General features: G+C 41.6%; 3 protein-coding genes and 1 pseudogene across 4 annotated transcripts in view; 2 read left to right on the top strand and 2 right to left on the bottom strand.

Moving 5' to 3' along the window:
* The window catches only part of LOC140586326 (NACHT, LRR and PYD domains-containing protein 3-like), a 128,230-nt gene that overhangs the window by 63,636 nt on the left and 46,710 nt on the right, over positions 1-17,884 (top strand). The window contains exons 9-10 of the mRNA XM_072708129.1: positions 919-1,092; positions 1,232-1,405. Of these exons, the coding sequence (XP_072564230.1) occupies positions 919-1,092; positions 1,232-1,405 (348 nt within the window). The remainder of the gene's footprint in view (positions 1-918; positions 1,093-1,231; positions 1,406-17,884) is intronic.
* On the top strand, positions 2,792-4,427 carry LOC140586336 (stonustoxin subunit beta-like). 2 transcript variants are annotated; one of them, XR_011988172.1, is made up of 2 exons: positions 2,792-3,097; positions 3,576-3,672. XR_011988172.1 is itself a non-coding variant. In XM_072708147.1 (2 exons), exons 1-2 carry the CDS (start codon positions 3,444-3,446, stop codon positions 4,109-4,111), a joined length of 558 nt encoding a protein of 185 aa, XP_072564248.1. In that variant the 5' UTR covers positions 3,105-3,443; the 3' UTR covers positions 4,112-4,427. The 2 variants fall into 2 exon arrangements, 1 of the variants encoding a protein (XP_072564248.1); XM_072708147.1 differs by lacking the exon at positions 2,792-3,097 and adding an exon at positions 3,105-3,465 and having other exon boundaries at positions 3,576-4,427.
* Positions 11,159-17,884, bottom strand: part of LOC140586333 (E3 ubiquitin/ISG15 ligase TRIM25-like) — a 189,788-nt pseudogene continuing 183,062 nt past the window's right edge.
* On the bottom strand, positions 14,962-15,575 carry LOC140586322 (E3 ubiquitin/ISG15 ligase TRIM25-like). Its single transcript, XM_072708122.1, is given in 2 exon segments — positions 14,962-15,257; positions 15,260-15,575. Coding segments are annotated over 2 exon segments (612 nt in total).

Here is a 17,884-nt window from a genome sequence, read left to right as displayed (position 1 = left end):
AAGTACAGATGTTATTCATGATACTGCTTTTATATCTTATCAGAACAATTAGGATGTATTTATATGGACACCCAGAAATTCTTTTTCATTCTGGATACTGCCGGATATGTATATTTTTTTCTTAACATTCTTGCTGTGGTGTGTGGTTCAATGGGTTTGGACTCTTGCCTGTAGTCAGAAGGTCACCGGTTTAAATACCTGGCCGGCAGAGTGATGCTGGTTTTGGGCCCTTGAGCAAGGCCCTTACCCCCCAGCTTCAGGGGGCTGGATGCTGGCCAACCCTGAGCTCTGACCTGTATGTGTGTGTCAGAGAGAGCAAGATCAGAGAGGCAACAGCAGTATTTTACCAGGGGGATGAATAAAGTTTCACTATTTCATCCCGATCTGACAGGATTGGTAATTGTGTGATTAGTGTTTTGGAAATTTCACAGGTTCTCAGATACAGAAAACAGAAAATACGGATTTCAGTCATGATGTCAGCAATTCAAAAGTCATATAAAAATACATAATTAAAATAACTTAAGCTCTTCTTGACATTCAAACCCCCATAAACATGTACACTTACACATATCCGAGGCAGGAACTGAACCCAAAACCCTAGAACCCCTGGGTCGGCTGTAGTGCTGATCACTGAGCCGCAGCGCTGCTGAGAGCTTTATAAAAATACTTATGCAGATATTACAGAGTCTCAGGGTAACTCACCCTGTAAGGTCATTAAAAAGCAGGTTCGTCTCGGCTGGGGAGTCTCAAGTAAAAACTATTTGTGTTTCTGACTAGGACAAGGAAACAACAAAATAACTGATATTTCAGCTATATGCTGCATGTCTTATTGTACTTAAAAATGTTTATTTTGATATTTTATTTGATATACCTGTGTGTGGTGTATGTATTTATATCTTAACACGTTTCCTTTTCCAGGCTGGACAGCTGTAGACTCACAGAGACATGCTGTGAAGTGTTGGCTTCAGCTCTCAGATCAAACTCCTCTCAGCTGAAAGAGCTGAACCTGAGTTACAATGACCTGCAGGATTCAGGGGTGAAGCTGCTCTCTGCTGGACTGGGGGATTCACACTGTACACTGGAGATACTGAGGTCAGTATTACTGGGTATTCCACACTGTAATGTGTAATTACTGAAATCTTTATTGAAGTCGTCACATTTAGTTAAAAGTAATACTCATAGTGATGAGGTGTTTTTATTTATTGGAGAGATATTGTCTGTCTCTCTGCAGGCTGCCATTCTGTAGAGTCACAGAAGAAGGCTGTTCTTCCCTGGCTTCAGCTCTGAAGTCAAACCCCTCACACCTGAGAGAGCTGGACCTGAGTGACAATGACCTGCAGGATTCAGGGGTGAAGCTGCTCTCTGCTGGACTGGGGGATTCACACTGTACACTGGAGATACTGAGGTCAATATTACTGGGTATTCCACACTGTAATGTGTAATTAGTGAAACCTTTATTGAAGTCCTCACATTTAGTTAAAAGTAATACTCATAGTGGTGAGGTGTTTTTATTTATTGGAGAGATATTGTCTGTCTCTCTGCAGGCTGCCATTCTGTAGAGTCACAGAAGAAGGCTGTTCTTCCCTGGCTTCAGCTCTGAGGTCAAACCCCTCACACCTGAGAGAGCTGGACCTGAGCTACAATCACCCAGGAGACTCAGGAGTGAAGCTGCTCTCTGCTCTACTGGAGGATCCCAGCTGTAAACTGGAGAAACTGAAGTGAGTACAGAATGTGTGTCTGCTCCTCCTATAGACTAGTGTATGTGGAGAAAGTTCAACAATTAAATAAATGGATACAGCAGTACTATGTCATTCTGCTTCTGCTATAGTGTGGACCACAGTGGAGAGTGCAGGACCAGACCAGAGATCCAGAAATGTAAGTTTGTTTGCATGTTTTTATGCTTAATACCATTTTTACTACTTTATGATAGCATTCACATAATAATTGTGATGTGTGTTTTTTTTTTCTTCTTTTCTTTTTTGGGTTTAAAAATGACTATTTTCTTAAATAACAATGGGAGTCTGGGAACTTCTGTAGTAGTACTGTTTTGAGATTTGTTAGGATTGTCCTAAGACAGCACCCGTAATCTCCCCAAACTGGCTGTGACACTGAACGTCTCCTCAGTTGCGCTAGTGATGGGAATTTCGGCTCTTTTTAGTGAGTCAGATCATTTGGCTCAGCTCACCAAGAAGAGCCGGCTCTTCCGGCTCCCAAACGGCTCTTCATTTTATTACTTCTGCCTCAGCCAGATTCAGCGCTGTTATGACGCATGATTGATATGTTTACTAAACCTTATGATTTTCTCAATCCCATCATGTTTGGTATAAAAAGATGAAATGTAAAAACCTCAAACACTACTACACGTGTATTGAACATCATAGAAGTGGAAAATCTGTTTTGTCTTTGATGCCATTAACAGTCAAATAACATAAATAACAAATAACAATAAAGAAATAATAAACAAATAACGTGCAAAACACCAGCATCCAACAGTTTTAGTATCTATCCACTTTAACAACTATCTATCACCTTTCTAACAGTGTAACATTGTAACATTTCCTTTGGGGTAGAAAGGCTAAGTGCCTCAGCTTAGACGGGCTGATCCGGCTTCTGGCAGTAGCAGCACGCTAGCCTGTCTTTTTCCTTCCATCTGAACTGTTGGATGCGCAGTTCCTAAGTGTCTGTGAAGGTTGTTTGTGGATCCTGCTGGAAATGACAGCTTCATCTTCAAACCGTGCATTGTGCCTTTGAGTTATCATAGCTATTAAAATGCATCCAAATGCCGCTTCGTTTCCAACTATCACTCATCTTGCCTATTATTCGCCACCACACTCTCTCTTTGTCTCCTCCGTTCCCTCCCTCGTGCTCTGTACCCGTACACCGTCAACACGCGCACTTGTCTGACCCATCACGTGATTGGTCGCGCGGCTCACACGCCATTAACACAAACTTCTGTCACAGTCAGAGCAGCATGGAGCGCTGAGCCGCGGAGATGTTTTGTTTTATAAAAATGTCTCTCGGTTAGGATCCGAATCTTTTGAACGGCTCGTTCGCGACCGACACATCACTAGTCGGCGCTGAACGCTGCTGGAGGGGGGTATGTGTCCGAAGTGGTTTGAAGGAAGTTCTTATTTTGAAGTAAAGACAAATTAACTTCTAGTGGTACTCTTTGTGGTACAATTTCAGGTTTAACACGTTTGATTAATGCTGTTTGTAATTTTATTTACCTGTAATTAAGGCTATTAACTTAGCACGCGCAACATTTCGCCCCGACTTCCCGCCGGCGTCACATACTTGAATTCCTGCTTTGTTTTTATATTTTGCGTATCGTACAGAATAATAGAGCGCAGGCTAAAGTGCAGTTCGGTCCCCAGCGAGTCTCTCAGCGCGTCGTGTCTCACAGCGCAGGGGGCAGCCGGAGCGCCGCAGACTCGGGCGGCTACATGAGTATATTGGGAATAAAATGTGTGTATTGGAGCGAGTTTTGTGTTAGTGAGTGTGTGAGGTGTGACAGTGATAATGATGGAGATGCTGGGCTTCGTGATGGGATTAATCGCTCTTCCTCTTGCCTACAGACTCCTGCCAGCTGACGCTGGACCCCAACACAGCATACAGATACCTGTCTCTATCAGAGGGGAACAGGAAGGTGACATGTGGGGCAGAGCAGCCATATCCTGATCATCCAGAGAGATTTGACTGGTGGCCCCAAGTTCTGTGCAGAGAGAATCTGACTGGTCGCTGTTACTGGGAGGCTGAGTGGAGTGGAGATGGAGCCCGGATAGGAGTGACTTATAAAGGAATCAGTAGGAAAGGACGCAGTGCTGACTTTCGGCCTGGACACAATGACAAGTCATGGATGCTGTGCTGCTCTCCTGACAGTTACTCTGTCTATCACAATAATAAACAGACTGACATTCCCATAAAGCCCTCAGGCTCCCGCAGAGTAGGAGTGTATCTGGACTGGGCGGCTGGTACTCTGTCCTTCTACAGAGTCTCCTCTGATGGACTGACCCTCCTGTACAGCTTCACCTCCTCATTCACTGAACCCCTCTGTCCAGGGTTTAGGGTTTATAATAAAAACTCCTCAGTGTCCCTGTGCATGCTGGGATAGCTCACTGTGTGCTGGAGGAATCATTTTTACCTTATCAGAGTGTCACATGTCTCTGCTTCTCCATGAGAAAAAGGTAAAATCTCTGCTTTTTAACCAGTTTAACCCTTTTTACTCTGTCTGAAGTGTGACGTATGTTAGATAAAATAAGTGATTGGGTTCAGCAAACTGAACAAACAGGCAAAATGACTGTTTTTCTGTCTGATTAAAATGTAATGAAATGTAATCATGTTGAGTGGGGGGGCTTTTCCACTCCCCTATATATTTACATTTTATATATTTCTGTCTGTATATTGTATTTGCTACCTGTTCACTGACAATAAAGGCTTCATATTGTATCCTATTAATGTCCTGGTCCAGCTCCACTCAAAGCGTGAGGTAACTGGGTAACATAAATCATATAATACAATTAAATAAATACACTTTACTGTAATTGAACATAACTAACAGCATTAGATTAAATCAGCATATATAATAACCATGTAAAAGGAGACGGGAGACATAACAGCGAAAGCAAAAACAAAGTTAAAAACAAAAGTCATAAATCACATCAGTATCATGCATTAGATTAAATTATCAAAATACAACAAGCAACAATAAAAAATTCCTAACTAAACCTGTGAACTGCTACACCTGACAACCGACAAGCTAATTAGCAAACCGCGTCTCTCTCTCACCACATTAAAACTCAGGAAAAGACTCATTAAAAGCTGAACTAAGTCCTTACTATGTAAGTAAATAATTACACAAGTAATTAAAAACAAAGCGTAACACATTTTAATTTCTCATGAAATATACGGTTTAACTTCAGACGGCTGAACCTCACGTCCGCCCCCTACTGCTGTCTTGAGGTAACTGCGGGTTTCTCGTCGGTCGCAGCACGCGAGAAGCTGCGGTCCCTCAGTTAATAATTTAGGAATAAGATTATCAGATGCAATGTATCCCACAAAACACTCACAGTGGCATTGCAGCAATACAGGTATACCCCTGAACGCAATGGAAAGGTGGATTCTTACTCTGACGTCCCTCTTCTTCCTCTGGTGATGAGCTATTGGCCTCTTGCAAAATGATATCAGTTACATCACTGCTACAATAAGCATCTAAAAAAAAAAATTACTTTGTTTCCAAACTTTTCACTGACCCTGCAAAGATATTTCTTGTCATCCTCAAAGAAATGCATATGTACATATGTAAATAAATAAGTAAACATTTAAATGCCTTTCAATAATTTATTTCAAAATATTTGATAATATAGGCTTGATTAATTTTGATATTAATATTGAATTGTGAATATGTTTAATCTGGTCTTTAAGTTTAGGGAGGGGCTGTGTCTAGTCTGAGAGTGGGGGCAGATTTCACTTTGGGGGGGTAAATGTCAGAAGGGGTGAATGTGGTCAGACAATTTTTAGGCCACTTTATTTCACTTTGCGTGACAGTTTTTGGAATGTGAATCTCATTTGGTGGAAGTGTGTTCAAAATGGCCACAGTCTTGTTTGGATAAGAGTCCAATCCGCATGGAGCACTTTGAGCAGAGCGAGGACGCCGCCATTTAGGAGATATCAAAGAACAAACTCCCCTGGCTCAGAAAAAGGAGGGAAAACAGGGGAAGCTGATGATTCTCCCTGAGCATCGCAAGGTGGAGAAACGAGGATGCAGGAGAGGATTGCCATCCTGGGCAGCAGGTTACAGGGGGCGGGGACGACCCCCAGCTCCTCAGGCAGCGGCAGGCTGGGGGGCCCCGCGTGTGAAAATGACCCTTGTTCTTCTCCCCCTGTAATGTTTGTATTCTTCCATTTTCATGTCTGTCGTATGATAGAAATATCATCAACACTCACACTCACTCACTGTAAATTCTCTGGTGTAGGAAAAATTAGCTCAAGTAAATTTTAATGTCCACCAATGTGTAGGGAAATTAATTACATTTTAATAAATTGTTATTTAATGATGATTATCAACTAATTGTTATGCTAATTGTTGTCCTTCAAACTCAATTGCGGAATCCCTGTGAGTCAAAAAGGTCAGATGACAAAGATCAGATAAGGGCCAACAGAGGAATGTAAAAAGGGGGGGTTGTTAAGCAAAGACTGAAAAAACCTCTGATAGTTAGGAGACCCACTGAGATACCTGGTGTCGCAATACAGGGCGGAAGCAAGCGAAGGGACTCCAGGAATAGGGGAACACCGGGTTTAATTCCACACAAGGCAGGTGAAAACACATTGACAATACAATGACCGGACTGGGGAAACAAACGGAAACGCGGACTAAATACAATGGACAAATTGACAACGATCAGGAACAGCTGGTAAACACGGGGAATCCACATGGGGTTAACGAGGGGGCGTGGCACACGAGAAGAGCGGACGATCGGGGCATGACATTAAATTTGCACCTTGGGGAACAAAACTGAACCAAGACTGTACCTCTTTTTTGACAGTATGGGACTATATATGCCTATAGTGAACGAACCACCGACAGCCTTGGTCACTCCCTTGGGTCTCATTCTCGTTCTGAATGAACTGGTGGATGAGTGGATGAACATGAGCATCTGTCATTCACCTACTGACTCAGCAACTCCGTCCACTCCTTCAGCATGTAGTGAATGGCAAATTTTCTCCAGTTTAAGACAAGATAAGACATCTTATTCCTAAGATGGTGCCAGTGTGTGTGGCCGGCCGTCTTCCATGATTAGCTCATGTTGGTGTTTTTTTGTTTTATGTTGCTTTTTGCTGGAAATGTTTGCTCCTTACTGGTATATGATCGCCAAGCTCTATTTGATATTCGTTCTGCTACAAAATGCCGGATTATAAACATTAACAGCAGACACGGTGACCTTCCTCTGTTTTGCTAGGAGTACCCAATCATCTACGCCGCATTCAGGCTTCAATCAAGTGCCTTCTCCGATCTTTTAGCTCGTCGAGATCTACTGGTTAAGGAGGAGGAGTAGCTATAGTTATTAAAGAGAACTTTTATTTGTAAACAGTTATCAGCAGTTTTACAATTTTGAGGTGATTATGTGTGAACTGGGCCGCCTAAATCTAGTATTTATTGCTGTTATTTACCGGCCACCAAAATATATATAAGAAGGACTTTATTAGTGACTTTTCTAACTTTCTGACTTATTTTATGCCAAAATTTGACCGGGTTTTGATTGTGGGTGATTTTAACATACATATTTGCTGCTCGCCTAAGCCGCTAGTTAAAGACTTCCTGAATCTTACTGAATCTTCTGACCTGTAATAGGTCTGTAATAGGTCCTACTCAAGAACATGGCCATACTTTAGACCTTGTACCATCATATCCTGTCTGTTTTTAATATGGCAGTTTGTGAGGCTGATTTCTCTGATCATTCCCCCATTCTGATGGAAAGTTATCTTCCGTGTGATGCCCCTAACTTGTGGGGGCTCCCAATGTTTCCGACAGATGAAGCCTTCTACTGCTACAAAATTTGTAACTGCGTTTAATGATGCTGTTGGACCGTGTTTAGAGAATATTCACTGTACCGATACGGAGGAGCTAACTTCACTTTTGTACTGCACTTGCCAGGATATTTTAGATTGTCATTGTCTCTCTTAAAGTTTGTCCTTCTAAGCCAAAATCGATGCCATGGCTGAATGATATTACTCAAGCTGCCATAGAAGGACAGCGTTCCTGTCCCGTGATCCAGGTTCACTCCTATCTCAGAAGAGCGGGGGCAAATATAATAGTGTCATCATTATTGTGCCAGAGTGTGTAACTAGAGGGATCACAGTACAAACACCAGGACTTGTTACTGCTTCCAAGCCCACTGTCATTACTCCATCCTATCCTGCTGATCCCTTTATATGTGACGGCTAAACCAATCAAATGCCTGCTCCACTCAACCTCCCAGTAGCAGCACCCAGTCAGACCCTCTGTACACAGCACTTGGCGGAGTGAGTCAAAACTCTCCCAGTGATCAGGATATGACTCTGTCTCTCTCTTCCATGTCACCACTCTGTTCCCCTTAGACAGTTGGAGGTGTCTGTTTGCTGTGTTGGGGTCCAGAACGAGCCGACAGGAGTCTGATGGAGGAGAACAGATGGTTTGGTTTTAAGTAGGGGTGCACCGATTGCAGTTTTCTGGCCGATCAACGATCACCGATCCTTAGGCAACCTTACCTGCCGATCTCGATTTTTTTTTTGCCGATCTTGTTTCTTTCATAACTAAAAGACAATTACTTCAATGTTTCCATTTTTATTGAGTAAATTGATATGAATACTCACAAAACATGAGGTAGTGTCCTCAAATATAAATGAACATATAAATGAGCATTGCTGTTTGAACTACAAAATCATATTTTTTCTTCCAGACTTTAATTTCTCTAATTTTGTAAAAAAAATATATATATATAGCTGTTATGACACACTTGTCCAAAAAATAGGGAGGGAGGCAGCCTGCACTGCACCTCTCTCGGGAATGGGAGAAAAGGCTTTAAAAGCATATAACTAAGATCGGTGGATCTCATGGGAATATGCTCGATTTCTGATCCCCTCAAATTAACGTGATCGAGGCCGATCGATCGGTGCGCCGATCGATCGGTGCACCCCTAGTTTTAAGTCTATTTCATACTGTGCACAGACTTCTACACACATATTACGTTTGTCTCTGTGCGCAGACTGTTGTAACTGGTCCATGAGTACAGCAATGATATTCCAGCAGACCAGCAGGCTAACAATTCGCTGCAATGTGCAGTCAACACATACCGATGCACTAAAGTCATTGTCACTGTCCGCAGACTGTAACAGTACGAATTGGGCTTTATTCACTCCTTATATTAAGTCAAAGTGAACTTTATTGTCATCTCAGCTATATACATGTATACAGTGAGACGAGACGACACGGCTCCAGTTCTTACAAAGTACAAATAGGCACAGAGAATAAATATATAAACTATAAATATGAATATAAACTCTAAGCTAGCGTGGAAATTGTGCAATTAGTTAAGGAGGTATTCAGAATATGTGCAAGTATTGCAACAGCAGAGAAACATATTTCAATACTGGGAATGTAATTTTGTGTGCAAATGATTAGTAGCAGTTCAACATGATACAAGGACAGTATTTTTTTTTTTAAATGCAGTTTTACACAGTTGTTTTTGTGCATGTAGCAGCATGTGCATTTTAAACAGTGATGTGTAAAGTGCAGATGTGTAAAGTCACAGTAAAGTCACGGTTCACAGTTCAGGTGTGAGTGTGGGTGGGGGTGGGAGGGCAGGCAGCACGATGAGGAGTCTGACGGCTTGTGGAGAAGCTCTCACAGTCTGGTCGATCGGGCTTTGATGCTGCGGTAGCGTCTGCCAGATGGGAGTAGTGCAGAGAGTCCGTGTGGGGGGGGAGGAGTCCAGCACGATGCGGGAGGCCTTTCTGATGCAGCGCTTGTGGAAGATCTCCTGCAGTGAGGGGAGAGATGCCCCGATGATGTTACCAGCGGCTTTAACGATCCGCTGCAGGCTCTTCTGGTCAGCAGCACTGGCACTGCCGAACCAGACGGAGATGCAGCTGGTCAGGACGCTCTCTATGCTGCTTCTGTAGAACACGGAGAGGATGGGAGGAGGGAGGTTGGCCCGCTTCAATCGTCTCAGGAAGTGGAGACACTGGTCACATTTAGTAGGAGATTTTCACGGCATGAAAACCATCTCAGGAAATATCACAGTTTCACGGCATATGGGATTTTGGAATTATTATTATTATTGTTATTATTATTATTATTATTATTATTATTATTATTATTACTATTAGTAGTAGTAGTAGTAGTATTTGTGGTAGTATTTTCACTTACAATGACCCTTAAAGTAATCAAAACAGAAGGATTTTTTGGTTGAAGAAAATGCTTTATTATAGCTAAAACTTAAAACAATTTTTAAGTGTGTCTAAAAGGTGTCCCTTTTGAGAATAAAATACATCAAATAATTACAAAAGCAGTACATCTCCCATTTGAACAAAAGAAAGCTGGAGGAAAAAAAGAAACAGGGATCTTTAAAAAGGTAATCTCTCTTTAGATAATAATAATAAAAAAAGTCAATGAAAGTTGTTATTCAGCTTAATATACTGTTATAATCCATAAAACATGAAACTGTTGAGCTAAATATACATTATCTAATAGAACATGTCCGTTATACTGCCCAGCTAAATGTGAACTTTTTATATGATAACTAATAAAAACACACCTGTTAAAACATTCATACACATATTTTATTGATATAAACGCTTGCTGAACCTTTTTTTATTCTTTCACGGAGGAAGTCATCAGTCCTATAAGGAACAATGCTGAGTTATAATAATTTGCCTACAGTATGTGTGAAGGTACCATTGATCTTAAGGTGTATATTGGGATTTCAGAAAGACATATGCTGCCATCAAGGCATATTCCTTTCCCAGGAAGTCCATGGTTATTTCAGCAAGACGATGCCAGACCTCACTATGCACATGTATGACAGTGTGGCTTCATGGACACAGAGTACGTGGGCTTGACTGAGCTCTGCACTGATTCCCTGGAATCCCTGCCTACTTCTGTCCTTAAAATTCCAGCAGGCATTGATTTACTGTAGGATTCATTGGCATAAAATGAAGGTCCATTCTGTATTTCACAGAGTCTGCAGCAAACGGGTCACAGCCAGTAGTCATGTTCTCTAGAACAGTGTATCTGCATGTGACACATTCCAAGACCGACTGCGGATGGCCGAAACTATGATAGCGAACCACCCACAGACCCCATATATAGCTTGATTTTTGTGTAGATACATATGGTAAAGTGCAATTGATAATATACACATAGCAGGACATTACCAACATTAAAAACAGCAATAATAAATCACATTGTACATTATTATACTGTACTGTACTGTACTCTCCAATGAAAGGGATTCTGGCATTTTGCCGAATTTTCAAGAAACAACAGAACAATGAAAAAATATTGTCTATCAAGGGGTGATGAAGTGATGAAAATCATCCTTCTATACATTTTTATAACACAGACACTGTGAAAATGCGGCAATGAATGCGATGAGCAGTAACGCTGGATGCAGGCTGGATGAGGGTTCTGTGGGGAAGCTTGGGTATGGGAACAAAGGGAGTCATATACTGGGTACAACTGGGCCGGCAGAATTCACCATGTTACAGCCGGTACTCACTCGGTGCGCCGTTTGGAAATTAGGAATTGTTTATTTCTGGAATGTTCCTTTTTTTTCAGGACTATGGTTCCTGAAACTGCAGGTAGGGCAGTCCCACTGTATGAGTTATTTAGTTAATTTATTTTGGAATAGATTTAACAATCTGTTTATCTAAGCAGCACAATTTGGCCATACTGTCACAAAGCCAAAACCCAGTATAGAGGGGCTCAGTGAATGTGGTCTGGACTGTGTGTAGGAGGGTCACTGTGTCAAAGATGCTGTAGAAGGACAGAGTTCCTGCCCTGTGATCCAGGTACACTCCTATCCTGGAGGAGGGGGGGCAAATATATCAGTTACCTCATTATTGTGCCGGAACGAGTAACTGGAGGGATAGCAGTACAAACACCAGGACTTGTCATTGCTTCCAAGCCAGCTGTCATCACACATTCCTATCCTGCTGATCCCTTTATATGTGACGGCTATAGTGACCAAATCCCCTCTCCACTCGACCTCCCAGTAGTGGCGCCCAGTCAGACCCTCTGTACACAGCACTTGGCGACGTAGGTCAAATCTCTTCTGGTGATCAGGATATGACTGTGTCTCTCTCTGACATGTCACCACTCTGTTCCGCTCGGACAGGTAGAGGTATTTGTTTGCTGTGTTGGGGTTCAGAGTGACTTGAGAAGAATCTGATGGAGAACATCAGAAGATGATGTTTTGGTCTAAAGCCTAGTTCATACTTCACTTATCCATGTGCTGTTACTGTCCATGTATGGTCATGCACATGGACTTCTGCATGCATATTAATTTGTTTGTGTATGCAGGCAGTCATGATCACTGTATGTGTACAGCAATATAACAATGACATTCCACCAGACCAGCAGACTATCAATTCCTTCCACATGCACAGTCAATGCATACCAACATGGAAAAGTCTGCTTGTGGAAATTTACGTCACTTGCACTGTGTACAGACCGTAATGACATGCAGAAAAGTGAAGTATGAATTGGCCTTTATTCACTCCCTACATTAAACAAGAGTGCGAACCTTTTTGGAATGGTTTAAGGCTTTGAAATATGTCATTGAAATACGTATTATTTTTATTTATTATATTAATACATTTCATCTTATGTAGCAGCATTTGATATATTTTTGGAAAATATATTTTACAGTGATTTGTTTATACTGTAACATCACTGAAAAAGCCTTTATTATATGAGTGCCTGTAGTCTTTTATATAGTTAAATTCTCAGTATGGATGCCTTAAAGAACAACATGACTAGTAAAAGAATATTAAACATCAGCATTGCAAAAAATTCAAAGGCTCCTGACATAAATGTAAGTGTGAAAGGCCAGGAGGCAGCGGGAGAGAGAAAGAGAAGCTCCACTAGCAGAAGAAAACGAAACACAATAAAACACACTCCACCTCATACAGGGAGAGAGAAGCGTGTGTGTGAACAGACTCACATTGTAAGAATTCTGCTCTGGTCCTGGGCACTAATACCGGTAGGATGGTGTCTTTGGTATCTAGAAGGAGACAGAGAGAAACAGGGATGTGAGTAAAAGGAATTTACTTGTGGGAGATGGACTTCACTCACTGTGCAGGAGACAACAGCAGTAGATTATTATCATTATGAGGGACAATAACAGGCATTTTAACAAACTGCAAATTATTATAAGTTATACACATAATACAGGTTTTTGCATTGTATAATTTAGATGAAACATGATTCCTGTGATCTGGGTTTTGCAGCCTATAGAATGTGGAGCTCTTTCATCAGGTTTCACAAAGATTTAAACTTATTGAAAACTGAATCTGACTTGGTCACACAAACGTGAGGCTGACTGTACTGTAAACTCTCTCTGCATGGTCTATATTAACATGAACAAACAGGAAAATGTATTTATTTATTAACCTGTATGATGGATCTCTGTTGATTTCTTTTTGCAAACCTTCTCCAGTTGATCCTTCAGTTGAGAAACCACCTTCATCACGTTCCAAAAATAGCACTGTGGACTAACAGACACTCTGGGTCCAAATCCAGCTTCAGGAGTAACAGGCACCTCTAAATAAATGTCCTGGCACCTCTACAGACACAAAGTCAGATAAAACAGCTTCATCAAAACAAATCAATCAACCAATCAGTCAGTGTAACTTTATTTATATATAACTTTTCCTAGAAATGCAACACAATGCAAAGTGCTTTACATGATTAAATCTATATCAACAAACCCCTACTGCCATCCTCACCAAACTATGTAAAATAAAGGGCCAAAAGACATCAAATACAATCAAAAATAAATATGTAAATGTGTATTACCAAAGGTGTATTTTGCCAAAGTAAAAGGAACAAATGACAAATAAGTTGAATACAAATGAAAACATTAATCCATTTGAATACTCGGGTTTACATTTACATTGCATTTTTCATATAATTATTCAGCAGCTGCTGATGTCCAAAGTAATGCACAAGTGAGAAAAGCTTTGGCACAGGGTCACACAGTTGGGGTTAAGTGTCTTGCACAGGGATCCAGCAGTGATTGATGACTCTGCCAGCCATGGGACCTAAAACCATGACCTTCTGGACACAGGCAGGGATTCCTTTCCAGCTGAGCACCTCAGCAACTCCCCACCACTATATTGGCTTATATATCGTCAAGATAGCAGTTATGTTATGCTACCTCTGTGTGTGAAAGCTGCTCCAGCTCAGAGTGTCTCCTCTTCAGTTCATCAATCTCCTGCTCCAGTCTCTCCATGTATCCATAAGTCAGACTCACTGCAGCCTTCTCCTGATCTCTGATCAGCTCTGTCACCTCAGAGCGTCTTCTCTCAATGGAGCTTATCATCTCAGTGAAGATCTTCTCACTGTCCTCCACTGCTGACTGTGCTGAGCTCTGTTGGTGACACAGGGAGCAGAGGACAGTAAATTACAATTGGCCCCTTTTGAGACTGCAGAGAGCCTCATTGTACAATAGTGATGTGAGCCGACAGGAGGTATAAAAACAGCACAGGGCTGGGGTTTGGAGCGTCACCATGCTGGATGCCTCAGGTACTGAAACCCAGCCAGCACTGATTGGAAATGATCCCCCATTAAGCTCATACACTGTCAGCTGCAGGGATTTGGCAGCGACTGGTGGCTGTATGGGGCAGGTTGGTTGTCACCATTGGGTCTCAGTTTAATAGGTGACTTTTTGGTGTTTCTTTGCATTACACAGGTGTATGAAAAGTTACCTTTTATTATGAGAATAGTATTTAAGGGCCATTTGAGAAAGACTTTAGTTCAACCTCCATGCCTGGTGCCATTGTCCCACCCCTGTAGGAGATCCCTGATTCATTATAACCCACAGTGATCTTACATTAATTAAATCTTAAAGGACACAAATCATCCATCTGAGGAAGAGCTTTGATTCAAGCCTGAAATGATTTTTGCAAGCCAACTGTAATCTTTTCTTCAGGTTCATACTCAGGATCTTGGGAAGTTCGGGAAAATGACTGTTAAAAAATCTTCATCCTGGTGTAAAACTATATTTATATTTATATAAATATATTATATTTATAACTATTTCATATTTGTCAAAGAATGTCCTAACCATTGCAATACCTCTCTTAATGTCAGCCCAACAGCAACCATGAGCAGCCATCCAATACACCCATGACCCAAACAGAGCCCCACCTCATATGGCTTATCAATACTTCATTAAGTTATTTAATCAATCAATCAATTAATCAAGAATTATATAAGAATACTTCTGGCCTGACCTGTTTCTCTGCCCTTCCTGCAGCAGCTGAAACTGTATCATGGCCTTTATGTTCATCCATCACACACAGCAGACAGATACACTGCTGGTCGTTACGGCAGTAGACCTCCAGGGGTTTGTCATGGTGGGAACAGACCTTGTCCTGCAGATGTCCAGTGGCATCAGCCAGCTTGTGCTTCTTAAAAGCTGGAGACTCATAGTGAGGCTGGAGGTGAGTTTCACAGTAAGAGGCCAGACACACCAGGCAGCTTTGTGTTTTCTCCCAGTACAGAAATCACATTCCACATCTCCAGGTCCAGCATAATGGTCAGCAGGAGTAGCTGCTTGTAGTCCAGTCTTCTTCAGTTTCTCCATCACTTCAGCCAGTATGGTGTTTCTGCCCAGAACAGGTCTGGGAATGAAGGTCTCTCTGCACTGGGGGCAGCTGTAAACTGCAAGACGATCCTCCTGATCCCAGCAGCTCTTAATGCAGCTCATACAGTAACTGTGTCTACAGGGAATAGTCACCGGATCCTTCAATAGATCCAAACAGATCGGACAGCTTAACTGGTTCTGATTCCCTGTAATACTGGATTCTGCCATTTTACCACGAACACTGATAGGATTCAGTTTAGTTTTCTGTGTGTGAGAGTGGGAGGAGCTTCCTGCTTCTCAGGCTGCAGTAGGTGTGGTTTTAGACTGAGGCCAGACTGAGAAGATCAGTTAGATCAAACTCCACCTTCGTGTCTTAGGAAGGAGAGTGTAGAGCATATTACACAGGTCCTTAAATCACTGCACTGGGTTCCTGTGCATCACAGGATTGATATTAAAATATTACTTGTGTACAAAGCATCAAATGGTCTCAGGCCAGTATTTAATTGCAAAATATATTATATAGGCTATGTGTCACACCGGGTAGATAAGGGAGACACGGATCCAGAAGTACGGGGAAACAGAGCTTTAATAAGGCAAACAAGTCCAGAGACGGCGAGCGGAAATCGTGGTCGTAAAACAGGAGCAGGGGTCGAAAGCCGGGGAGTCAGTCCAACAGGCACACACAGGACGGGGGAACAGGCGGGCTGCACAACAGGGGAAGCCGGGCTCAGCAGGACAGGCGGGTCAAGGACAGGAGCTGGACTGAGGAGGCAAGGAATAAGAGGTAAGGCTTGTACAACAGGCAGACAGGCAAGGGACGGGATCAAAGGACAGAATAACGCTCAGTAAGGCTGTACATAGCGCAATACTTCGCAGTTTTTTTGTGTGAGGTACTCTCCTTATATTGAGGAGGTAATCAGTCCCTGATGCCCCGCACCTGTCTGATCCACCCCTGTGGGCGTGACAGATGTGGGCGTGACAGACGTGGGCGTGACACTATGATGGTGGTCTGCTAATAAAATAGATATTTAATATAGTCTTTAAATTGACTGTTGAGAGGTGAACCTTGAGAGTGGCTGTTGTGGATGAATGTTAAGAATATAACTATGACAATTGTTGTAATATTCTTGTATATATGTATAATGTATATATAATTACTGTTATATATATATATATATATATATATATATATATATATATATATATATATATATATGCGTGTGTGTATACATATATATATAACTATTAGGAATGGCACTAATTAAATATTAATCTGAAGTGGCTGCAAGGAAAAGGTGAAAGTCTTTATGACCAGATATGTCGGTGAGAAATTGGTGATTATTGGTCGCTGTTTTGGTACATTAAACCACAATAAGCTTTTTCACGTTAAGCATTTTAGAATGTCCCTGTTATTGATTTAAGTGTCACGGCAGAACCGCGTTTTATACGTACAAGTGTAACGCAAAATGTGCGTCATGACAGAATTAGGTGGCGGCGGGAGCTTGTCCCCTTTCTCTTATTGTTACTTGTTATTAAGTCGCATGGATAATATCCCCAAAGATCCTACGCCGGGCCACTGAGTCCGTGTCCATTTCTGCTTAGACCGCTTCCGCGTTTGATACGCAGCATTTCCTGTTTGTAAATGAAAGTGAAAGTATTTTAATTCTGGACTCTCCATTTTGTCATGAAACACGGATAAGATTCTATATTGCAAGGTAAGATTTTAGTCAACAGATAAAACTTATAATAAAATAAGCTATATTTGAGAGTATATTATATATATACAGTATATTAGAGCGGATGCTATATACTGTTTCTCAAACAAAGTCCTGGGAGAACCCAGACATACATATGTGTGTGTGTGTGTATGTATGCATAAACACACCTATATATATCGGCCGCACCTGTTGCATGAAGTACCTACTAGATATTATGCATATATGTTACTATTTACCCTTCGTGTTCTTAGAGGCCCCGGCATCAGTCAACTGGTCTAGATCGGCAGAAAAATGGGGGGAGCTGCTTCTGAAGTGACCCCCCCTGTGGAGTGTAAAACAAAAAGAACTGAGAGGTAAGACAGAACCTGTGTGTTTGTACGGCTTTACACACGGTCATAAAAAATAAACGTTCCAGCATTCTCGAAAGAGCGAGAAATCAGTCTTAACGTAATTCACTTCCTCGAGACTTAACTGATTAAGGTCCGTGGGGTAGATGATTTATGTTTATTATTTATTAAATTCATTAAATTTAAGCTCCTCCAAGAATATACATTTAATTGTACTCCCTGGACGCCGTCCTCTGCTGCCACCTAGCGCTGATTCTTCAATTTTTCACATCTTTATGACGCGAGGTGATTTTCTGAATATGCGGTAAAATAAAGTTTATATTTTCGGTCTCCTACCCGCCTCATTCAGAACCCGTTGTCGGTATTCAGTAGCAGTCCAGCAAAATTTTTATTGATAACTTGGTGCAATTTATTTTAGGGGACTCCATTTAAGGCTAAATTTATGTAATATGAAGCAACAACAGGCAAGCCT

Source organism: Paramormyrops kingsleyae, unplaced genomic scaffold (assembly GCF_048594095.1).
Source record: "Paramormyrops kingsleyae isolate MSU_618 unplaced genomic scaffold, PKINGS_0.4 ups39, whole genome shotgun sequence".
NCBI classification, from domain to species: domain Eukaryota; kingdom Metazoa; phylum Chordata; class Actinopteri; order Osteoglossiformes; family Mormyridae; genus Paramormyrops; species Paramormyrops kingsleyae.
This window is presented reverse-complemented; position numbering and strand designations above follow the sequence as displayed.

Excerpts from the sequence above, each read along its gene's own strand:
- LOC140586336 (XM_072708147.1), top strand. The coding sequence starts at position 3,444 with ATGAGTATATTGGGAATAAAAT. Across the intron at positions 3,466-3,575 it reads GAGTATATTGGGAATAAAAT|ACTCCTGCCAGCTGACGCTG; the intron begins GTGTGTATTGGA and ends TCTTGCCTACAG.